The following is a 26,033-nucleotide window of genomic DNA, read 5'->3' as shown; positions in this document are numbered from 1 at the left end:
ATATATATACACTTTATTTAAAAGCAGCAGAAATATAACAAAAGCTGTTACTCGGAGTTTCACTTTTAAATAAAGCATATTACTCTACCTCTGGTATTTGAGTACTCTTTTTTCCACCTTGTTTCACTTTTATGTGTTTACTCTGGTATATTGATATATATATATATAGCAAAAATTTAGATTCAGATGAATTAGGTGTGTGTGTGTCATTTGGGCGACAGTTATTTCAAAACGGTATGTAAAAGATTATTGTAACAGTATGCTCTCTCTCTCCCTCTCCCTCTCTCTCTCTCTCACGCTCGCTCGCACACACGGACTCGCTTGATGCAAGATGAGGGTTAAAGATTCAAAGAACAAATTTCTTTCTTGTAGTTACTTCTTCTCAGCAATGGACCACTGCCTCATCGTTCCATAAAATGTGTTTCTGGGAAGGAAAATACTGAAAACCAGAGTGACTAAGAAACGAGGAAGGCACCAAGTATTCTTCGGACGTGCTAGAAACACCAGCTAATCTTCTCTTAAGTCACACACCTTTTCATCTGAAAATCATTTTGAAATTATAAACAGAGACAAATTGCAGATTCCCCCCCCCCCCCCAAAAAAAGGAGAGATTTGAGGAATTATGGTGGTGTGTGGGTGCATTATCGTAGCTAGAGTGTGTACTGCCCGCGGCAGCCCTTCCGTTTGCTGCCCCGGACCCCACAAAATCCACATATTGCCTGCAGCAATAATAACCTATAAGAGAATGAAAAGTGCCGTTCCTTTAAAAAGGCTGCCCTGGACGGACCAACCCTACCGCCCCCCCCCCTAGCTACAGTAGTGTGTGGGGGTGTTAATGGAGAAATTTTTTTAAATTCCAATATTTTTAAAAATTATGTTTCGTTTTCTGTTTGAAAATAAAGGAAATGGGAATTGTAATGGTGATCATAGATTTCCAAAGAAAACTTTAACCTTCAAATCTTTTTTTGTGCATGATGGCAAAAAAAAAAAAAAAGAAGCTAAAATCGAAAGTGGGGGAGGACGGGGGTTGAAAAAATTCATAAATTTTCAATTTATATTTTAAACCCAAGAAAGTATCCCTCATTGTTTTTAAGTGCGTAGTGAAAAAAAGAAAAAAAAAAATTGGTCCAGAAGGATAAAAGCTTCCTCCCACCCCACCATCATTTGCAAGGATGTGGTGAAACACAAATTCTGAAAATCCCTGTCAAAATGGAGAAAAACCAACTTAAGTGGGTGTGCTATTCCAAAAGTTCAAAGTATTTCTATTGTGAAAAGTTACCAGGCAACAGCAGAATACTCAGCTAAGATACATACATACATATATATATATATATATATATATACACACATACATAATAAATATGTACGTTTATACATATACGTACGTTTATACACGCATATATATATATATATATATATATATATATATATATATACACACATACATACATACATATATCTATATATATATATATATACATACATATATACATATATCTATATATATATATGTGTGTGTGTGTGTGTGCATACATATTGGGTTGGAACATAATTATTGCGGTTTTTTGTTCAACAAATTTTATTAAACGAAAACAATAACATGTAACAAAAACATCTTTAAATGATTATTCCGGAGAATATTCACCATCTACTTCAATTACTGCTTCCCTTTTGCTTGGCAGACGGTCAGACCATCATTTAAAGAGGCTTTTGTTAAATATTGTTATTGTTAAATAAAATGTTTAAAAAAAAAGCCGCAATAATTATGCAATAGTCCAATACATACAATCTATAAGTGGAACAGTAGAATTATGCAAGAATTTTCTCAAGCATCAAATGTGACATTGTTTTTACGATAATTAAAAACAGAAGAGCACACACACACACATACATACACACACACGCACGCACACACACACACACACACACACACACACATGCAGGCAGCAACAAGGCAGAGTGCTCTGATTTCAAATCCTCCTCCTTCTCATCGTCCTCATCTTTTAACGTCTGCTTTCCCTGCTGGCATGGTTTGGATGGTTTGACTGAGAGCTGACAAGCCAGGAGGCTGCACCGGGCTCCAATCTGATCTGGCAAGGTTTCTACAGTTGGATGCCCTTCCTAACACCAATCACTCCAAGAGCATAGGGGTGCTTTTTACGTGCCACCCAAGAAAAATGTATCATATATTTATTTGGCCAGTAAAATAAATACAATTCTAGTAATGGGGCTGATTATCCTCTCCCTCTCTTTTCCTCCCTCTTTCTTCCCAACTAAATCAGCCACATTTACATCCTGGACGTGGCTGGGCTCTTCCCAAGACATGTATACCATAACACCTCTATGATTATCTCAGGAATTAAGAGACCTCATACAACTGACACCACATTTATACACACAACAGAAATATTTATTTAGATATATATTCATATTGTTACACTGCCACTCAGGGCCCACAGCCTTACGATACCACCACGGGCCCTAAGTCGCGACGATGACGCTCAGCAAACCGGAAATCCACCACGGAAAGGGGGAGAGGCGGCTAACGCAGCCAGGAACCAACACAACGACAACAAAAGAAAGAGACACAGCGGAAGTTGCGTAATTTAGCAATTTTTTTTTTCAAAACAAAATCAAAGAATTCCAAAACAAAGGTTGATAAATCATGTACAGAGTTCGAAGAACAATCATTTGCATTTAAACATAATACAGAGTTCGTAAAACAAATCATTTAACATTTGACACAATACTGTTCGATTTTCTTTTCCAAGACACATCATTTTACATTTAACACAAAGTTCACAATCAAAAAGATTCCTTCTCCTTTTTAAAACACTTCCAAGTTCTTTTTTTTTCTTCCTTTTCTTTTCTTTTAAAAACAGCCAACAACACGCTCTTTTTTTCCAACGATTTCGTCAGAGCCTCTCTCTTTTTTTTTCCATTTCAACAACACATCGTCTCTATTTGAACATCGAAATTCAAAACACAAATAAAAATATTACCGCATGTTCCACGCCTACAACACTCCCTGAACATCACAAAACTCCCACTATAACAGCTTGCCTGCCGCTGTCTGTCAGTCTCTGTCATCTTTTCAGCCTCTCGTACTGTCTCTTGCCCACTCACTGTCTGTATCTCTCTAGACCCTGACTGTCATCTTTGTGGTTGCTTCTCACCGACTCCCACCATCTCTAACTCACTCCCTTGTCCGCTCCGCTCACACTGACCCTCTCACGGTTTCTCGCTGACTGACCCACTAACTTAATGCTAGCCGTATTTATAACGGGTAGCAGCTAGAAGAAGAGAAATATCGATGACAGCAGTGTGTAGATCTCTCCCCAACATTTTTTAAAAAAAACTTTCCGCGACCGTGTGAGGGCCGTAGATCACTGTCTAGGACCATTAGTAATCGTGGTATTTGACAGGGCAAAGGAAATACCATTGTCCTGAACAACTGGAGCGCCGGTTCGATTCCAACTAATGGAACAAGGGGCATAGTGTTTTTTTGTTCGTTTACTTTTCCTTGCCTCCATAACAATATATATATATATATATATATATATAATATATATATATATATATATATATAATTTCTACTAAAATTTACACATTTACATACAAAATAATACACTCAGCTTCACATACATACACATTTAAATATATGAATTTAAATGCATAATTATACATATCATCATCATCATTGTTTAACATCCGTTTTCCATGCTAGCATGGGTTGGACAGTTCGACTGGGTCTGGGAAGCCAGGAGGCTGCACCAGGCTCCAGTCTGATCTGGCAGTGTTTCTACAGCTGGATGCCTTTCCTAATGCCAACCACTCCGTGAGTGTAGTGGGTGCTTTTTACGTGCCACCGGCACAGGTGTCAGGGGAGGCTGGCAACGGCCACGATTGGTTGGTGCTTTTTACATGCCAGCAGCACAATACATATTTAAATATATACACATTAAATATATATATATAATATATAATTTATAAATGTAAATGCATAAATATAAATATATACATATTTAAATATATACACATTATTCTATGACCAGATTATACACTTACATCCATGCATCTGTAATATTCATGTAAATACATGCATATTCAAACACATGCAATATTCTATCCAAAGGCACACACAAATAAATAAACTTAGAAGCACACACATCATCATCATCATTTAATGTCCGTTGACCAGGGCTGGCACGCTGGAAGGCTGTGCTAGGCTCCAGTCTGATTTGGCTTGCTTTCTACAGCTGGATGCTCTTCCTAATGCCAACCACTCTGAGAGTGTAATAGGTGGGTGCCTTTACATGCCACTGGCACAGGTGCCATTTGCTCGAAACTGGAGTGTGCTTACATGCCACTAGCACAGGTTCCATTTGTGTGACACCAGGGTACATTTACATACCACACTGGCATGGGTGCCAATTTGCATGACACCAGGGTACGTTTACATACCACTGGCATGGGTGCCAATTTGCATGACACCAGGGTGTGTTTACATACCACTGGCATGGGTGCCAATTTACATGAAACCAGGGTGTGTTTACATACCACTGGCATGGGTGCCAATTTACATGAAACTGGTATCTGCCACGACTGTGATTTTGCTCGGCTTGATGAGTCTTCTCACAATATTTTTAATTAAGACAATAACAACAATATTTATTAATTACAATAATAACAGGTGAATATAAACTAAGGTGTTGTATGTCTTGTGGGGCCAGAACTACAGGTGGGATTCTACAAAAAAGGGGAAAAATAACGAGAAAAACAAAAAATACAGAATCTGAAATTATATAATATAATTACATGCACACACATACATACATATGTTCTTAAATGTACACACAAACAAATTATGTACTTAGATGTAGACACATACATATTTAAATACATACACAGTATACTTAAATACAAACACACACACATGCACATACAAGAAACTATACACAAACACATTAACGGTATGAAAAGAAAATGTACTTACGTCTGGAAAAGAGGACAACTCCATTGGTCAGTGCTTCCAAGTGTTGTGACTTTTAACTGAAAAGACAATAGCAATGATGGTGATAATCCTTTGTATTTTAGGAAAAAGGCCAGAAATTTCCAGAGAGGAAGCTGGTTGATTACTTTAACTCCAGTGCTCAACTGGTATTTGTTTCATCAACCTCAAGAGATTGAAAGGCAAAGTCAACCTTGGTGGAATGCGAACTCAGAATGTAAAGACATGGAATGTTGCTTATCATTTGTCCAGCATGCTAACATTTCTGCCAGATCACTGTCATGATAATAATGATAATAATAATCTTTTCTACTTTAGGCACAAGGCCCAAAATTTTGGGGGAGGGAGGCCAGTCGATTAGATCAACCCCAGTATGCAACTGGTACTTAATTTATCAACCCCGAAAGGATGAAAGACAAAGTTGACCATGGCGGAATTTGAACTCAGAACATAGCGGCAGACGAAATACCTATTTCTTTACTGCCCACAAGGGGCTAAACACAGAGGGGATAAACAAGGACAGACAAATGTATTAAGTCGATTATATCAAGCCCAGTGTGTAACTGGTACTTATTTAATCGACCCCGAGAGGATGAAAGGTAAAGTCAACCTTGGCGGAATTTGAACTCAGAATGTAAAGACAGACAAAATACTACTAAGCATTTCGCCTGGCATGCTAACGATTCTGCCAGCTCACCACCTTAAATGATGATAACAATAATAAAAAGTGCGCTTGCTACTCTTGGCCTCCAGAGGATGCCTGGTACTAAGGCAGCTGAAATAAAGTTATAATGAAAGGAAAGCATAAATAATAATAATAATAATAATAATAATAATGATGGTAGTAAATGGTCAACCTCAGATAAAGTTTGGCTTGGAATGATGAAAAACAAAACTAGTAAGAAAGGGTGTAAAAAGATGGAACTAAATATTATCCAAAGTAATTGCTTCCTTACTCCATTGATTCAGTCATAGTTACCCCACTCTTCAAAGGGGTAACATTGATCAATGGGTCTTGTGAAGGGTGGGTGGGCTGCAACGGTGTAGCGGTGGGGACAGTCCACCCCAAGTGATGCTTTTATAGGTGTTGCACAATAGAGTGTGCTAAGTCTTATAGTGTTGAGGGTCTGGGGACCCCTCATTTATGGGTTTGATAGATAAGCCTATATTGGGTGTATTGAAATGAAGGTGTGGCATATATTAAGGGACATGTTATGAATAACTGCTCAGGGTGGGAAGGTAAACTTCAGGGTTGCTGCTCTGGGTAGTACACTTTCCAGCTACACCACTGATGGGATAAAAGAAATAAAAACAGGAAAAATAGAAGACAAACTGTTTAACAAAACAAAGATGGTTTTTAAACATTAAAAAAAATTTCCCCCAACACCATGGTAGTGGAAAAGGAAGAGTTTTATGGATATAAATTGTATTTTGTATCCTCATTAAGGGCAACTGATATGCTGGTGGCGTTGGTGGTAGAGGCAAGTGATTGTCAGTGTGAGAACCATTCACATAGATAATGTTGATTATGATGATGATGATGAAAATTGGTGATAGTTCTGATGCTAATAATGATAGTGAGGATCAGTGAGGAGTAGGGTTAGGATCAACTGACATGATCCCTAGTATATTACTGGTGAGAGACAATGTGCTGTTGAACACTCTGCAATGTATATCTCGTCTTCAGCACTATTTATTTGTAAATAAGAACCATGAGGAGGTACAGTTTACTACTGTGCCTCGTCCACATTACAGTAAAACCTTAGAATAGCAAAGTAAAGCTTCACTGCTGTAAACAGTAGGAGCACTGAATATTGAAGGAATGTTTTTACAAGTGCTGGGTGTAGGCTGTAGTCATTGAGAAAGCAAAAGAAAACCATTGATAGATTTTCCTGTAAATATTTACAGAAAATAGTGAAGTCTTCAGTTATGTCCCAGCAAGTTATTAATTGGTTCCACTTCATCAACGTCATCATTCAATGTCTGCCTTCCATGCTAGCATTGGTTAAATGGTTCAACAGGAGCTGGCAAGCCAGACGACGACACTGAGCTCCGCTCCAATGTCTATTTTGATATGGTTTCTATGGCTGGATATCCCTCTTAATGCCAAACACTTTACAGAGTGTACTGTCTATGTATATATATATATATATATATATATATATAATATCAATAATAATAAAGGGTAAAATTAAGTAGTATTTGGCATGTTAAAAGGACCATTTTCGGTAAACTTAAACAATATTTTTTTATAATTATGAGTATAATTATAATTAGGGTTCAGCTAAGTTTTTTTTTTTGCTGCTATTTCTAAAGTTCGGTATTTGGTTAAGCAAATTTTTTGCTGAACCCTAATTATAATTATACTCATAATTATAAAAAAATATTATATATATACAAAGAGGGAGGAGAGAGAGAGATGTGTGTGTGTGTATATATATATATATATATATTTATATACAGAGAGAGAGATGTATGTATGTGTATATATATATTTATATATATAGAGAGAAAGAGGTCTGTGAGTGAGTGTACACACACACACACATCCTTAATGATTTCAAATTTTTGCCCCAAGGGCAGCTTGCAGAGAAGGGGTTCAGTTGATTACATAGACCCCTGTGTGTAACTGGAGCTTATTTAATTGACCCTGAAAGGATAAAAGGCCAAGGCGACCTTGGCAAAATTTGAACACAGAGTGTAAAGACAGATGAAATACTGCTAAGCATTTTACCCAGCTTGCTAATGATTCAGCCAGATCACTGCCTTACACATAAGCATAAAAGATGTTACAATAGATTTCAGTCATTTACAAAGATACATTGCTTCATGGAGGTGTCAAGTGCCAGGAAATGACTTGGGAAATAAGATGATGACATATCATAATATGTTGATGAAATATATGAACTGGCTTCATTTGGGACATCCTGGTAGTGTTGACCAAGATTGGTCCCATATTTAACGAAGCTTCAATTACCTATTTCTTTACTGTCCACAAGCGGCTAAACACAGAGAGGACAAACAAGGACAGACAAATGGATTAAGTCGATTATATTGACCCCAGTGCATAACGGGTACTTATTTAATCGACCCCGAAAGGATGAAAGGTAAAGTCGACCTCGGCGGAATTTCAACTCAGAACGTAGTGGCAGACAAAATAATGAAGCTTCGATTACCATTGACATCTTGTCTTGCTAGAATATCAGGTGAAATATACAATGATGCTTGGTTGTTCCAGCACCTCAACTTCAAAAATCACCTATAGTTATGTAACAAGGGTTTTGGTTTTTTTCCAAAATTCTTAGAGGGAAACAATATTCCCTGGGACAGTGAATAATTGAAACAGAGTACATTCCTTTTTTATTTAAAAAAAATCCCAGTTAATTTTTACCAATATTATCTATTTACATTTAGAAAAGTTCTTTTGTAGATCAAATAGATGCTACATGATTAATTAACCTTACCTGAAAATTATGTAAAAAATAAAAATAATCAAAGGAATTCACTAAATGTTAGATAAATTACTTTACAAAGGATTCTGATAATCTTTAGATGAGGATGTTGATCTACTTGGAGTGGTAACATCCAAGCCACACAGAAAATGGTTTCAATTGAGCTTCATAAAAAAGTAAAGATATACTGATCAGAAAGTAATTTTTGCCTTTACACTTTCAATTTTCTGGGAAAACACATTTTCTTTTAATACACTATAGTAATGTTTAGAATATTTTTGAAATCAGTAAAGTTTTTTCCAAAAACTATTGTAGTCCTTGGAGGAATACAACATTCTCAGAGGAGCAAAAAAAAAAAAAAAAAAGCAAATTTCAGAAACAAAAAAAGAGTTCAACAACCTCCATGTTTCATCTTGAAAAGTGGTGCTCTTATATAAAATTTTAGCTACCTGGGGTGGGAGGAGATAGCAGAACTATTGTTTACAATTTGGAATATATTTACATTAATTTTTATATATTATTAAAAATAATGTTTTACATATCAAAATTATTAAAATTACCTTTTTCTTATCCAGCTTACTTTTTTTTTATGTCCTAACTACCCCCACCACACATACGTCAAGCTCTAGGAACAGTGTAAAGTCAACCTTAGTCAAATTCAAGCTTAAATCTATAAGGTGAGTTCAAATTCCGTCGAGGTCGATCTTGCCTTTCATCCTTTCGGGGTCGATAAATTAAGTACCAGTTATGCACTGGGGTCGATGTAATCGACTTAATCTCTTTGTATATCCTTGTTTGTCCCCTCTATGTTTAGCCCCTTGTGGGTAGTAAAGAAATAAAATCTATAAGGGGGCGAAATACAATTGAATTAATAAAGGGATGGGTAATTTCTTTTTTTGTAAGAGAGCTACATTTATTTATTTTTCTTTCCCGTTCGAGATCGGTTCAAATTGATGATGACATGGATATGCGAAACATAACAAGAATACAACACAGAAGTATGAATGAAAAAAAAGGCATAAATAAGATACAAAACAGTATACCGTTTGAGCAGCTGCTTGGAATGGTTGCTTCACCGTCTGCACCACGTTCACGTTAGAATGATTTGTCATCTAGACTTATCTCCCCTACATGCTTCCTTACTTTGCTGCCAAAATATTTATTTTATTTATCTTTTTGCCTTCTCTTCCCAAAACCCTCAGAAGAATTTAAAGAAAATGAAAGGTGGAGAAGGAGGGAAAGGGGGAGGAGAGAGAAAGAGTAACGTAGGAGTAGGAGGAGGGTGAGGAAGAGTGAAGTAGGAGGAGGAGGAACAGGCAAGAGTGGAGTAGGAGTAGAAAGAAGGTGTGAGATAGTGGAATAGGAGGCAGAGGAGGAGGGAAGGCACCAGGACGAAGTGTAAGTTAAGAATTTCGTAAAGGTTTTGAATGGTTGGAATATGGCTCAGTTCCGGCTTGCGTTGCTGACGTAAATTGTGGGCAACAGAAAGAGGTAGTCATAGGAACGTTTGTTTCTCTCTTTTTTATTATTATTAGTATTTTTATTTTCTCATATTAATGCACATGGTTTTGTTGTTGTTGTTGCTTTCATTTCTCGTATTCCATTCTGCACTAAACCGAAGTCAACGACCTGCAATTAGTTAACTATGACAAACACGTATAAAGGTCAGAGGAGTGTCTTTCTTCATTCATTCATTTATCAAAATAGAAACTTTCCCTCACTTATCATTTGTTTTCATTCATTAAGAATGTAAAGGACGACTAAGGGACAACATGCATGGGTACTACTAGCGAACAGTGGTCCCGGTGCGCGCACCCGCGCTAGCTAGTCGTAAGTAGTCGATCCTACAACGACTTTTTAACCCTAACCCTAGTAGTACCCATGCATGTCCCTCGGCTGAAAATATTTTGTGCTTTGACTAGGGGACAACGTGCATGCCCCTCGGCTGAAAATATTTTGTGTTCGTATTTAAGTTAGTGCTTTAGTTTTGTGGGGCAGAGATAGTGAACAGCACTTCGCTGTACATTATTCCAACAAGGACCCCTCGACTTCAAAAATAGCAGCTAAACCTCCTTATTATATCGTACCATCTAGAAAATAAATATATAAAAAAAGGAGCAACATGTTGGACAGTCTGGTTTTGGCTAAAAAGAATGTAAAAGACGCTATAGGTCTGTTCGGCGGGAGTTTACCTAGAACTTGAATGAATGAAAGAGATAGGTTTAAAGGGTTCCATAATAATGGTAGGCCTATAGTGAAATTGCATTCTACAATTAAATGGTGAAAGCGGTCTTCAGACTGAGACCCAGCCTAAACGCATACAACAGAATGGCCTTCGCTGGAGGCATCTAAGAGACAAATTGTGGTATTAAATCAGGCGAACAGAAACGGTTTCTCCAGAGGGCTTCAACGCAGTTTCCGTCTACCAAATTTCGGCGAAGGTAAAGAATACGCACACCACCCGTTTTTATGGTTAGGTTAGGGTTACGCCGAAAACGTGTGGTGTGTGTATTTAAATAATGATAATAATAATGAAATTATTGTATACATTGCTCAGGTGCCCCACAACTTGTCAAAAGTGCGTATAAAGCATATGCAGTAATGTACAAATGTCTGGGAAGTGAACAGTGTATGAGTCAGATACATGCTTGCTTGTGTGCATGGAGGGGAGAAAATCAGGTGTAGTGTTGGCGAATCTCAGGAAGCATGGAAGTTTTGAAGGATGCAGTGCTACGACAACTAACAACTGATGCCGGCAGTTTGTTCCATGCTTCAGCAACTTTTAGCGTGAAAAAATGTTTCCGAAAGTCATGGAAGGAGCTGTGCTGTTTTCATACTTTGTAAACATTTCCACGGGTGTTAGACAGATGGAGTTTGAAAAGGTGCTCAGAGTTATTGTTTGTAAGATGGTTAATAATTTCACCTCCGCCCCAAATTCATCTACATCTACTAAGTGTTGGTCAGTACAGGGCTATAGCAAAAGACATTTGTCCAGAGCAGCATTTTTCAAACTGTGGGTCGCGACAAAGAAGAAGGAAAGAAAAAGAAAACGCAGCGGGTGCAAAGTGCAGAATATAAACAACTCTAAATGTTGCACAGCATTCGCAAATAAACTCTAGTTTTACCGATTTCTCCCATGACAAAGTCAGGCTTTATCAATCAAAACATAATGGGACATGTGAATTTATTATACATATACAAAAAGGATGTTATCGCAGTCAAAATAACTTGGTTTTGTCCAAGGCATGGGTCGCAATGCAAAACGTGGTTCTTGTGGGTTGCAGCAAAAAAAAAAAAGTTTGAAAAACGCTGGACTAGAGTGCTGCTTGTTGGAATTGAACTTGACATCTTACCTGCACCCGTTTTAACATTTGGTTTTTAAATTTCCCTTCTTAGGAAACTGGGTACTACTAGCGAACAGCGGTCCCGGTGCGCGCATCCGCGCTAGCCAGTCGTAAGTAGTCGATCCTACAACGACTTGCGCATATGTTTGTATTTCAAGGCTGAATACATATCAAAGGAAATTAAATTATATTTTTCGAACAAAGTAAATAATTTTTAAACTAAGAAAACAAATTATTTTTATAAACAATGTATATAATTTTTTTTTACACAAATTAAATATTTTTCGAACAAAGTAAATAAAACGCAAAGTAATTAATTTTTTAAACCAATTAAATAAATTATTTTTATAAACAAACTAAGGTTAGGGTTAAAAAGTCGTTGTAGGATCGACTACTTACGACTAGCTAGCGCGGATGCGCGAGGTCGCGCACCGGGACCACTGTTCGCTAGTAGTACCGGAAACTGCTTTTCCTTTCCTATATTTAGTCCCTTTTATTCTGATAGGGTAGATTTATGTTCAAAAGCTTTCATGTCGTGGCTACCCTGCCTTGTTTTCAAGAATACTCTATTTGCCCTTTCCTTTGCTTTTTAAAGATAGTATGGGGTGATTTGAAGGAGACTTTGGATGCTATTTCAAATAAGTCGCACATAAATTTGGCAAACAATTTCCCACGTTGGCAGGTGGAAACATATTGAGCCACTGAACGATAAAAAGACTGCACTACAACCTTCTGAATGACGGAAGGTTTCGCTTCGAAATTAATATGAACCGTTGGGATAGCAAGTTCGCTTGCTTTGTTATTCTGGGGAAATATTTATAGAATTGTTTTTCTTCTTATAAGATCTATGAAAACGACTAATGGTAACTAATCAACGAACTTTATGAAACTTTATTTTCAATCCTTAGATATTTCGAAAACGCGAAAACTAAAACCATAAAGTATATTATCATGCAACTGACCTCACAACTACTTCCTAAAATTTCTGGCCTTGTGCTAAAATTTGAGGCCATTACTATTATCTGAGGAGGCGAGCTGGCAGAATGGTTAGCATGTCGGGCAAAATGCTTAACAGCATTTCACCCATCGCTACGTCCTGAGTTCAAATTCCGCCGAGGTAATGCCTTTCGTCCTTTCGGGGTCGATAAAATAAGTACCAGTTGGGCACTGAGGGTCAATATAATCGACTTAACCCCTTCCCTGAAATTACTGGCCTTGTGCCAAAATTTGAAGTCGTTATTATTATTACCATTATCTTAATATAATTTGTTGTGATGTTATTATCGTTAGCTAAGGCGGCGAGCTGGCAGAAACGTTAGCGCGCCGGGCGAAATGCTTAGCGGTATTTCGTCTGCCGTTACGTTCTGAGTTCAAATTCCGCCGAGGTCGACTTTGCCTTTTCTCTCTTTCGGGGTCGATAAATTGAGTACCAGTTGCGTACTGGGGTCGATCTAATCGACTGGCCCCTTCCCCTAAAATTTCGTCCTTGTTCCTAGAGTAGAGAAGGATATTAATATTGAGTCTATAAAGGGTGGAACAGAACGTAGCACTCTGTGCAGTAATTAATTTCGTTGATTTATGACGGGGTTCAAATCCTACCAGTTATCTTCGACATTGCACTTTATTCCACCGTTTGTCTACAGGAACTATTTAATTAATATTCAATAAAATCAGCTGCTCCAACACAATAACTGTGTATATATGTGTGTAGGTACAAATTTTATATTGTAATAGAAATTTATAGATCAGGATATACCTAAACCCAAATAACATAGTTGGCAGAAACGAATGCAGAACTTTCGATTAGCAATAAAGGATAATAATTTCATTCTATTGATGCTATTTATTATAATAGTAAAATAAAATGCGACAGCGAAAAACAAACCAAAACCGTTTATGTTGATACTTCTGCGGTTGCTTAGATCAGTGCTTCTCAAACTATTTGGTGTGGCGTACCGGCAGTTGTTTTTTTACCCCCCAATGTGCCAGGGACCGGTAATATTGAATTATACCGGAAACAATATATATAATGAATATAATAAAAGTTGACAGTTTTTTTTTACCTTATATTTTATTTTGTAAAGAAATAATACAATATTACATAAACATTTTATAATGTTTCTTTTCTGCCACGTACCGGCACCGGTCCGCGGACCACCATTGAGTAGCACTGGCTTAGATGGTGGGAGTGTCTTGTATGACTGGGTACCTAGTTTAAATGTGCTTTGTAAAGTCTCTTTAGCTTTATAAATATTTGAAGTGGCATCCATAGAGTGTAATCAGTGAATCAAAGATATTCTCTCTCTCGGCAAATTTAAGGCGCGATGTCAATCGACAACTAAAATCCCAATCAAGGGTAGAGGTGCAGCTGGTCGAACTAGATGTTTCCCAGTATTTATTCCAGTTCTTTGCGTTGTGTGTTCAAATCCAGCCATGGATTACTGGGGAGGGCGGGAAGCAGGCTAAATCCGTCGCTTGGTTCGTCCATCACTTGACACCTTTATCGGGGTGAAGTCTGTTGCAAGGATTCAGTCCAATTCCCACTTTAACGATTCTTCCTTCTTTCTCCGCCAGTTATACAGGTCTTATAAAGGGTCATGGGCAAGTCTTTCTCTCTTGACAGTAACAACAACAATTTCAAATTTTGACCAGCAATTTCGGGTGAGGAGGAGGAAGATGGTTGATTACATCGCCCCCGGTGCTCACCTGGTACATATTTTATCGACCCCGAAAGGATGAAAGGCAAAGTGGTATTTGAATTCAGATCGTAAAGTCGGAAGAAATGCCGCTAGGTATTTTGTTCGTAGCAGTAATGATTCTGTGAGCTAAATGATTCTTGGTTTTTACGCGAAACTGATTGAGTTGTTTAACTGATAAAAATGTAAACTTCTCATTTTCCGATTTGTAATTGAATGATACAAAGTTCATTAATTAAGCCCAACACCAGCGTCTATTTAAAATGCAGGGCTAACAAACCGACCTGAAAAGGAACAAAGTACAAAATAATAATAATAAGGTTATTACGTACATTGTTTTGTCTTGGTATAAATGATGGTCTACAGCAAATATTCTGCTCAATACCACAGGTTTACTTGTCAGTTGTTTGACTTAACCAGTTGAGCATGTCCCTTGGTGTCTGACGATATGAGAGGAATTCTTTGGAGATTGAATAATTTATTTCTGGAAACATGGGTGTTTCGTTCATCATCCTTAATCCTCTTTTGGGGACCTTTTGAGTGGGATGGGTTACTCAACCTGAATAAAATTCTAACTGGGCCCCACCTGCAAGGTCATGTGGTGTTTATCTTGATATGAGATCACCATGTCGCGCACATATGGTTGTGTTGCATGTGCCTGGTGTACCCTTGTCAGACGGGTAGTCATGATGGGTATACTGGGCTTCGTATAATTGTACCCCAGTGTCACTTTGATGGCGTGCGCTACTCTCTCACTCAATAATAATAATAATAATAATAATAATAATACGGCAATGGAAAATGAAGAAGATAAAGATAGTGCCAATTATTGTTGGGTCCTTGGGAACAGTATCAAGAGGAATATCGATGAAATTGGAATAGAGTGCTCAGTGGAGCTGTTACAAAAGGTTTGCCTCCTTAGCACGGCCAGAATAACCAGGAAAGTGTTAGCTGAAAAGAATGGGTAGATGGTACCGTAGGCTGCAGGTAGTAAGCCCGCTACACATGCAAGACTCCAGGAGCTCCGACAAAACCCGTGATAAAGAAAATAGGTACTATTTAAGAAGAGTGGTCCCGGTGCGCGCACTCGCGTATTCGCGCATCCACGCTAGCTAGTCATGACTAGTCGATCCTTACTTTGTTTTAGAATATTATTTATTTTTGTGTTTTATTTACTTTGCTAGAGTAGTCGTAGTAGGCTACTAGCTAGCGCGGATGCGCGAGTACGGGAGTGTGCGCACCGGGCCACTCTTCTTAAATAGTACCGAAAATTGATACTAATAATTTTCTTTTATTAGCCACAAGGGCATGCTTGGAGCGGACTAAAAGACCAATATCGTGCATTTTGTTGCCAATTTAAGAATATGGAAGGGAGATAACTCCCACGTCTTGTCAGGATTACATCAAAACTAAATATATTTTGAGGAGTGGGTTTTGTCAATAACAAATAATGGTTCAGTCTTCAGTGTTTATATTGATGTGGGCGATCGGTTGCTCACTGAACGGTGACTTGCGAAAACAATTGAGCATGAGACATTCACGTGCACACCCACCCACTGAGACACACCTTACGGACGGATGCTCACACACACACACTCTCTCTCTCTCTCTCTCTCTCAGAATCGCCAACGTGTAACAATTTAGAAATTATCTTCCAGTACCTCTCCTAGAATAAATATACTCGTTTATTTTTAATCTTGATGTAATTCTCTCAGAAGTGTACTCGGGTTATCTTCTCATCTCAAGAATCTAACCACAGTCGAAGTTTGAGGTGGTTGTTGTGTGTAAAGGCGGCGAGCTGGCAGAAACGTTAGCGCGCCGGCCGAAATGCGTACCCGTATTTCGTCTGCCACTACGTTCTGAGTTCAAATTCCGCCGAGGTCGACTTTACTTTTCATCCTTTTGGGGTCGATAAATTGCGTACCATTTGCGCACTGGGGTAGATATAATCGACTTAATCCGTTTGTTTGTCCTCTCTGTAAAGAAATAGGTTGTGGTGTTTGAATGAAGATCAACCCTGATTAAATAGTGACGAAAAATGTGCCACATATATAAAGTAGTTTTGTAAAGCAATGATGGGAAATAAACACACTTTAACTTAGTTCAAATATACTTGTGCCAGAGATTCTTTCCCATCCCAATTACGAAAAAACCAGACATTTTGATGTGTGAAAGAAGGAAAGTTGTAAATCTAGTCGAGTTAACAGTTCCTCATGAAGATAATATGGACGCTGCTCGGGCTTGAAAGATTGTCCATTATGTAAACCTCCTCGAGGAATGTGAAGACGCAGGCTGGAAAGCGGAGCATTTTCCAGTCAAAGTCAGATGTAGAGGGTTCGGTGGACACAGTGTGAGACAACTGTTGTTATCGTTAGGCCTAACTCATCGCAAAGTCAATACCACCATGACCGATATCCAATCTACAGTGCAGAAGGCTAGCCACTGGATTTGGTTAAAAAGAGACGATGAGCGATGGCTAGAAGAATATCGAGCTTTATTTGATAACTAGCTAATCTAGCAAGCGGGGCCTCATACCAATGAAGAGGGCCGGTGCGCATTGATGCCGTTGAGAGGTAGGCCCCAGAACGGCGCGCATTCTTTCCTGATGACCCCATACACTTGCTGGCTTCTGGTATGCGGAGCTTTTGACTGGTAGCACTTGCATGTGCAAGTTGTTTGCAAGACATCTAACTTCTATTGCAGTTTACGGCGGAAAAACAATGATACTTGCTTGTGATAAAAGTGTAAATACATCCGTGTCTCATTGGCGCTTTCGCTTGGAACTCTAGATACCTGTCTGGCTGGTTATGCCTTCCTCAGTTGGGAATACACCAAAGACGGTAACTCTGGGCTGACAGAAAGCTGTAGCTTTATAATGAATCAGTTTATACGAGTGTATGATTTGTGCTCATAGACCATTCGTTCTGAATAAGTACAATGTATGTTACGCCAGCCGTTAAACTGTCACTATGTTGCTGTCCGTCGTTAAGAAATGTCAGCCATGGTGACTCTACTATCCTCAGATTCTAGCCCTTCAAACTTTTTTTATTTTTATTCAGCTTGCAAGTTCGTCTGTCCCTTTTAAATGTTAGTGTTTTGCTGTCTGCCTTGAAGCAGACCTTACCATCACTGCCTGATATTTATGATTGATTTTTCAAAATATTTTCTTTCTCAACTTACTCAAGATCTTTTGTTGTTTATAAATGGGAGAGTAAGAGAAAGCGAGGGAGAGTCCGAGAGAAAGGAAGAGTAAGAGAGTGGGAAAATGAGAGAGAAACAAAGAGGGAGAATGTGGTGATAAAAAAACAGAAAGTAACAACCACACTCTTGCCCGCGTGTAGAGCGGGTCACCTTAAGCTAGTATATATATAAAGTGTACTGTTCTGTGATGGTAAGATCAACAAAAAAATGTACTTCATCTGATGAGAGATAAATATTATTTAATAAACATGGTTATGCCATGTGGCAAGTGTCTGATGATTGTGCTGGGACACTAGATCTATTATAAAACACCGTTTGCCATGTTCTAGCACATAAAAAACATAGATTGTCTTTATCAAATAATATATATATGTATGTGTGGGTATATATATCATCATCACCATCATCATCGTTTAACGTCCGCTTTCCATGCTAGCATGGGTTGGACGATTTGACTGAAAACTGGTGAACCAGAAGGCTGCACCAGACTCTGATCTTGATCTGGCAGAGTTTCTACAGCTGGATGCCCTTCCTAACGCCAACCACTCTGAGAGTGCAGTGGGTGCTTTTACGTGCCACCGACACGAGAGCCAGTCAGGCGGTACTGGCAATGGCCCCACTGAAATGGTGTTTTTTATGTGCCACCTGCACAGGAGCCAGTCCAGTGTCACTGGCAACAACCTCGTTCGAATGTTTTTTCATGTGCCAGTAAGGCAACGCTGGTAACGATCACGCTCGAATGGTGCTTTTTACGTTCCACCAGCATGGAAGCCAGTTAGTCGCTCTGGCAACAATCACACTCAGATGGTGGTTTTAGTGCTCCACTAACATGGATACCAGTCATCGAATTTAGAAGGAGCTTCTAAATTAATTTACTCTGCTATGTATTGAGTACCTTATTTACTGTGGTTAACCCCGACTCAACCCGGGACCTACATATATATATATATATATATATATATATATATATATATATATATATTAATTAATAATAATAATATTAGGGAGTAAATCCAAACTTACAGGGAAAAATTAGATTTAGGATTAAATCCAATTTTATAGTATAAATATATATATATTATATTAAATTAGAGATAAAACCACTATTAGGCAAATCAAATAGTGAAAAACATAAACCAATACATAGAAATAAAATTATTAATAAAAAATATATAAAAAATAAAATTCAAAATTTAAAATATTTAAATTAAAGTTTAAATTATTTAAATTAATAATTTATACTTATAAATTTTTAAATATATATATATATATATATATAAATATATATATATTTTATTATTTTTTTTTTTTTTTAATATTTAAAAATTTATAAGTATAAATTATTAATTTAAATAATTTTAAAAATTTTAACTTTAATTTAAATTTTTAAAATTTTGAATTTTATATTTTATATATTTTTTATTAATTAATTTTATTTCTATGTATTGGTTTATGTTTTTCACTATTTGATTTGCCTAATAGTGGTTTTATCTATATTTATTTATATTCCTGAGCGCCATACTAATACAATTGTTTGTTTGTATTCCACCTGCCTTCGTCTTTTGCTTATTTTCATAAAGCTTCCCGTTATATATATATATATATATATATATATATATATATATATATATATATATATAAATATATACATACATATATATATATATATATATATATATATATAAATATATACATACAAGGAGCACTCTGTGGGTTACGATGACGAGGGTCCCAGCTGATCCGATCAACGGAACAGCCTGCTCGTGAAATTAATGTGCAAGTGGCTGAGTACTCCACAGACACGTGTACCCTTAATGTAGTTCTCAGGGAGATTCAGCGTGACACAGAGTGTGACTAGGCCGGCCCTTTGAAATACAGGTACAACTCATTTTTGCCAGCTGAGTGGACTGGAGCAACTTGAAATAAAGTGTCTTGCTCAAGGACACAATGTGTCGCCAGGAATCGAACTCATGACCTTACAATCATGATCCAAATGCCCTAACCACTAAGCCACGCGCCTTCACATATATATATATATATATATCCACATAACTCAGCAGTTCAGCAAAAGAGAGACCGATAGAGTATGTACCAGACTTTACAAATAAGTGCTGGGGTCGTGCCCAGCATGGCCACGGTCTAATGACTGAAAAAAGTAAAAGTCACAAAATGGAATATTTTGCTTTAAATACAAACATTTCAAAAACAAGAGATTTTCTATCATAAAAAGACAAAAAAAAAAACTGTAGGTGGTTACAGGTAGGCAGATACATATTTTAAAAAAAGGCTAATTATGGTAATTAAGAAACAAGTATAATTATTAAAAATAATTGGTGAGAAATACCTTGGGCTTTGGCTCCCACAGCTTATGTTTTCTGGTAATGTGTGAACAGAGTCTTTTAATAATGAAAATAAAACTTCTTTTTCACTAACCTTTCATATACATTTCCATACATACTCATACCATCACGTACAGTCACACTCACACTTTCACACTCTTGTACTGAGTCACACACACACACTCACTCACACTCACCCTTTCACACACCTGTACTGAGTCACATGCACACACTGTCAGATACATATATTCCACACTTTGGCACCCTTGTACCATACCTACATTTACCATACAACGTATAACAACATAATCAGTGCACACACACACAAAATGACACTTTTATGTACAAAAGTCTAAATAAAACTCATTAAAAAAAAAGTGAAGCTTTTCTTTATCTCACTCAGCTCCCCCCTCCCCACCGCCCACCACATATGTTCTCTCATTCATAAACAACTCATAAGAGCTTCTATGAATGACCTGATCTAGATATAGCAGACGATTTTTGCTTCAAATCATAGCATGCTTTCTTAGAAGTACTTGGGATGGCCACACCTTTTATGTTGTGGCTTGTTAGTCAAGGCCGACCCACCACCATACAGAAATAACAATAACAATACGCCTCTCTCTCTCTCTCTCTTTCTCTCTTACACACACCTGTGAAGGTGTGGCTACAGGTGGTGCAAGCATGGCTTGAATGGTTCAGAACTTTGCTTCCCAGCCACATGGTTTCGGTTTAGTTCTACTGTACACTACCTTGGGCAACTGTCTTATGTTGTGGCCCCATGCCAAAGGATTTTGCTGTTGGAAACTGAAAGAAGACAATTGTGTGTGTGTGTGTGTGTGTGTACCCTTGTGTGGACATCAGATGATGGTTGTAAACGAGTATCACTGTTATACAAGTGACATTGTCCATTTGCAATCTTCCATGAAAAACATGTCAGGCCATGGGGAAAGAGCTTGCTTGGAGACAGGTGATGGTTGGTGACAGGAAAGGCATCCAGCCCATAGAAAATCTGCTTCAAAAAATTCCATCCAACCTATGCAAGCACGGAAAAGTGAACACTAAACGATGATGATAATGTTGATGCTTTATATATATATATACATACATATATATATATATATAGACTGGCATCCGTGCTAGCGGGGTGCAAAGAGCACCATACGAGTGTGATCATTGCCAGAGCGGCTAACTGGCTTCTGTGATGGAGGCACGTAAAAGGGCACCATTTGAGCGTGATTGTTACCAACGTCGCTTCACTGGCACCTGTGCCAGTGGCATGTGTAAAACGATTCAAGCGAGGTCATTGCCAGTACCGCCTGACTGGCCCCCATGCCAGTGGCATGTGAAAAGCACCCACTACACTCTTGGAGTGGTTGGTGTTAGGAAGGGCATCCAGATGTAGAAACTCTGCCAGATCAAGATTGCAGCCATCTGGTTCGCCAGCCCTCAGTCAAATCATCTAACCCATGCTAGCAAGGAAAGCGGACGTTAAATGATGATGATGATGATGATGATATATATATGAAGTGCAGGAATTGCTGTGTGGTTGGGCTGACCAAAGCCTTGTACATGAATTTGGGAAAGGGGAAACTGAAAGAAGCCCATCATGTGTGTGTTCTTGTTTTGATATCATGTGATGGTTGTAAATGAACATCACCATCATACAAGCGAGGTTGTTTGTTTCCAATTTTCCATGAAAATTGTTGGGCCATGGGGAAATATAATTTTGTATAGAAATAGTTGAAGATTGGTAAGAGGAAGGTCATTTGGCTGTAGGGAAATCTGCCTTGACCAATTATTTCTGACCCATACAAGCATGGAAAAAATGATCACTAAAAATGATGAGATATTAGTACAAAGGTGCTTGTTGTTGTTATACATATTTATATATATATAATGTATACTGTATTGAGTATGAAAGGAAATAGTGAGTACTTAGTATGAAAGATTAAGAAAGTGAGAGAGACTGGATAAACGTGTTAACAATACGAGATACTTTATTAGACTGCTGCTTATACAAGGTATCTCCCGGGGCAGGAGATGTACTGATTGTCTCTGTATCAAGGGAGATAATGGGCGACGTTAATTGTTCATATTTGTTGTGATGATTACATTAACAGTGCTGAATGAAAAACTGGAATTTAGAGGAATCAGTTGTGCACATGAAAGAAGTATGGACAGGTGATGAGTATGAATGAGGACAGCTTATTGTTAAATGTGGTTGGAATTGCAGAAGAGAGAAACCTTGGAAGACATGGGATGAAGTGCTTAATGCTGACCTCAAGACCCTGACAAGAAGGAGGAGATGAGAAAAGAACCAGGTCACTGTAATGTGGCTGCTTTTCACCCACATTACAGTGACCCATGTCCCACTCCCATGCATTAGGCCTGCCTCTACTCCTTGATTCTTCAACTCACCTTGTGCCTTGTGGGGGCCACCCAGGTACTTCATCACCATTTTCTCTCCCTTACGGTGCCTACTCTTCATGCAGATCCTCTACAACAGGGGTTTGCAACCATTCTTTGATTCCTAGTTTACTCAACTGGACCCCATAGCCATTTGATGTATATTAAAAATATCCTACTGTATTTTTGTAACTGAATATCATTAGGACTTTTATAAAAGATTGTTTAAATATTTTGTGTGAATGTATGACCAATCGTTGACCATAAACTTTACTGCTCTGAAGCACAATTTTTTCATGACCCCTGAAAAATTACTATAGAACCCCAATTTACTATATTGCATTCATGGACCCCCAAAAGTCTTATCTGAACCCTGGTTGAGAACCCCTGCCCTACATAGTTTAATCTCTTTGTCGACTAGTATGAAACTGATCCTCCACCCAGAGTTTGCAGTTCTGTGAGTTGCATGGAGATCTCAATAGTTCAGGTGACATGGAAAAAAAAATGCACCCAGTACACTCTATAATGTGGTTACCATTAGGAAGGGCACCCAGCCATAGAAACCATGCCAAAGTAGATGATATATTACTCTTTTACTTATTTCAGTCATTTGACCGCGGCCATGCTGGAGCACTGCCTTTAGTCAAGGAAATCGACCCCAGGACTTATTCTTTGTAAACCTAGTACTTATTCTATTGGTCTCTTTTGCCAAACCACTAAGTTACGGGGACGTAAACACACTAGCATCGGTTGTTAAGTGATATTGAGGAGACAAACACAGACACACAAACATACACACACATATATAAATAAATATATATATATATACACATGATGGGCTTCTTTCAGTTTCCGTCTACCAAATCCACTCACAAGGCTTTGGTCGGCCCGAGGCTATAGTAGAAGACACTTGCCTTAGGTGCCATGCAGTGGGACTGAACCCGGAACCATGTGGTTTGTAAGCAAGCTACTTACCACACAGCCACTCCTGCACCTATTCTTTGGAAAACTTGAATCCTGTCAAACTGTCCAACCCATATCAGCATGGAACAGAGACATTAAAGTTTTCCCTGCTAGCATGGGTTAGGGGAGTTATTGAGACATTGGTCTACAGCTGGATGCTTTTCCAAGGAGCGAGAATTGCATTCATCATTTGGCTGAGAGAGGGCACCTTGAAATGGTGGGGACTTTTCAACACCCAAGGCCTAAAATGAGAAAGATTCTCCACAGGAATTAGCATTGAATATTGGTTTTGCTCAGATTGAATATATAAAATGGCACCCAGTACACACTGCGAAGTGGTTGGTGTTAGGAAGGGCGTCCAGCTGTAGAAACCATGCCAAAACTGACATTGGAGCTTGCTGGATTCTGTCAAACTGTCCAACCCATACCCGCATGGAAAATAAAAGTTAACTGACTATGATGTGTGTGCATGTCTATATGTCTATGTATGTATAGATATGGATGTATATTCTTTTATTTGTTTCAGTCACTTGATTGCAGCCATTCTGGACCACCACCTTTAGTCAAACAAATCGACCCCAGGCCTTATTCTTTGTAAGCCTAGTACTTATTCTATCGGTGTCTATTGTTGAATCTCTAAGTTACAGGGATGTAAGCAACAACATCGGTTGTCAAGCGATGTTGGGGGGAACAAACACAGGCACACAAATACATACATACACACATCTATACATATATGCGTATATATATATATATATATATATATATGAGTGTTAAACAGGACATGTTTAACAATTATATTTCCGCTACATCGGAAATCTGCAATGACTCTATAACTACCGTCTTGGCTGTAACCTTGGAGCCCGTTACAGTAGGCAAGTGAAAATCAAAGAATCAAATCAAAATCGATGAACATCAATGGAATTTGTAGTTTTGTGGTACCAGTGCTGGTGGCACATAAGAAAACCATCCGAACGTGGCCGTAGCCAGTACCGCATCGACTGGCCTCCGTGCTGGTGGCATGTAACAAACACCATCCGATTGTGGCCGTGCCAGCCTCGCCTGTCCTCCGTGCTGGTGGCATGTAAAAAACACCATCCGAGCATGGCCGTTTGCCTGCCTCGTCTGGCACCTGTGTCGGTGGCACATAAAAAGCACCCACTACACTCATGGAGTGGTTGGCGTTAGGAAGTGCATCCAGCTGTAGAAACTCTGCCAGATCTGACTGGCCTGGTGCAGCCTTCGGGCTTCCCAGACCCCCAGTTGAACCGTCCAACCCATGCTAGCATCGAAAGCGGACATTAAACGATGATGATGATGATCGTTTAAATCACCTGTGAACTAAACCCCCATACTTTGTATATATTCACATATATATATATATATATGGCAGGCTTCTTTCAGTTTCCATTTACCAAATCCTCTCACAAGGCTTTGGTCGGCCCAAGGATATAGTAGAAGACACTTGCCCAAGATGCCACTCAGTGGGACTGAACTCAGGACCATGTGGTTGGGAAGCAAGTTTCTTACCACATGGCAACTCCTGTACCTCATGCACAAAAATAAACACAAATGCACAGTACATGGCTACAAATCTAAAACATTAAAACAATTGTGATCTTCTTAAATTTAGATATTTAGATATTTTAAATTGTTTGACCTGACATCAAGGTTAAACAATTTAAACATCAAGAGGTGAAATTGTTGCAGGTGAATGGAGAATGAAGGTAAAGACAGAGGACTCAGTATGGAATTTAAGCCAAGGGTTATGCTTTTTAAGAATGTAGGTAAGGAGTGTTACACCAGAAACTTAAGTGACAGGTTAAGGTTTTTAATGAATAGACTGACGGAGGGAAATTGGCAGCAGATACAGTAATGAGAATGAGATAAACAGCAGTGTGAGTGTTGTGGGTGCACAGAAAATAAAGGTGTCAAATTGACAGGTAAGGTGTGGTTAGTTGGACTTTGGTACTGGACAAATATTAGGTTGTTTCACATGAAATATCGCATTTATAATTCTGTGTTATTTCAGTCATTTAAAATCTCAATTATGTATACCATTGCATTTAATCTTGACACTTTTTCTTTCCCAACAATATTGGTATACAAAATTTGTAACCACAGACCTTATGAAAATGATGACAACCAAACTATGTTGAGTGATTTTCTTGCATGAATACAAACTGGGTCTCTTTGCCATAGAAGCCCTATGGAGTATCAAGCGGGCCTTTGGTGATGGTTTTGTTGATATCATAACTGCTTAGAGATGGTTCCAAAGCTTTCGTTCAGGAGATGATAGCCTTGAAAATAAACCAATGCTTTGGTTGAACAAAATCTGAGAACAAAGGTTTGTAAACTTTCATCAGAACTCCAAACATCTCACACAACTGTTTTTGGACACCTGTAAAAAATTCTAAAAGTCAAGAAAACAGATAGAGTTGTTCCACATCAACTGAACAAGATTCAAAGTGTGCTCTTTATTGCTTTCTTGACTGGAAAAATACCATTTTTGCATCAAATCACTACTTGTGTTGAGAAATGATACTCTTTGAAAACAGCAAGAGAACATGACATTGATTAGATGCCATAGAGTTACCTAAACACTACCCAAACCCACC

General features: G+C 38.2%; 1 protein-coding gene and 1 long non-coding RNA gene across 3 annotated transcripts in view; one reads left to right on the top strand and one right to left on the bottom strand.

The window, feature by feature from the left end:
• Positions 1-9,627, bottom strand: part of LOC115210758 — a 70,229-nt gene extending 60,602 nt beyond the window's left edge. The window contains exons 1-2 of one of the 2 annotated variants that reach the window (XM_036502348.1): positions 9,507-9,627; positions 4,997-5,052 (exon numbers count right to left, since the gene is read on the bottom strand). In XM_036502348.1, coding sequence (XP_036358241.1) covers positions 4,997-5,020 — 24 coding nt within the window. In that variant the 5' untranslated portion in view covers positions 5,021-5,052; positions 9,507-9,627. Of the gene's footprint in view, positions 1-4,996; positions 5,212-9,506 lie in introns of those variants that run through there. The other variant, XM_036502349.1, reaches the window with a different exon arrangement.
• A 179-nt stretch (positions 9,628-9,806) lies between these two features.
• The window catches only part of LOC118763076, an 18,082-nt gene continuing 1,855 nt past the window's right edge, over positions 9,807-26,033 (top strand). The window contains exon 1 of the long non-coding RNA XR_004998829.1: positions 9,807-9,954. This is a non-coding gene — a long non-coding RNA (uncharacterized LOC118763076). The remainder of the gene's footprint in view (positions 9,955-26,033) is intronic.

The sequence above is a fragment of the Octopus sinensis genome, linkage group LG4 (genome assembly GCF_006345805.1).
Source record: "Octopus sinensis linkage group LG4, ASM634580v1, whole genome shotgun sequence".
NCBI classification, from domain to species: Eukaryota; Metazoa; Mollusca; class Cephalopoda; order Octopoda; family Octopodidae; genus Octopus; species Octopus sinensis.
The sequence above is the reverse complement of the archived record's forward strand: the minus strand, read 5'-3'. Positions and strand labels throughout refer to the sequence as shown.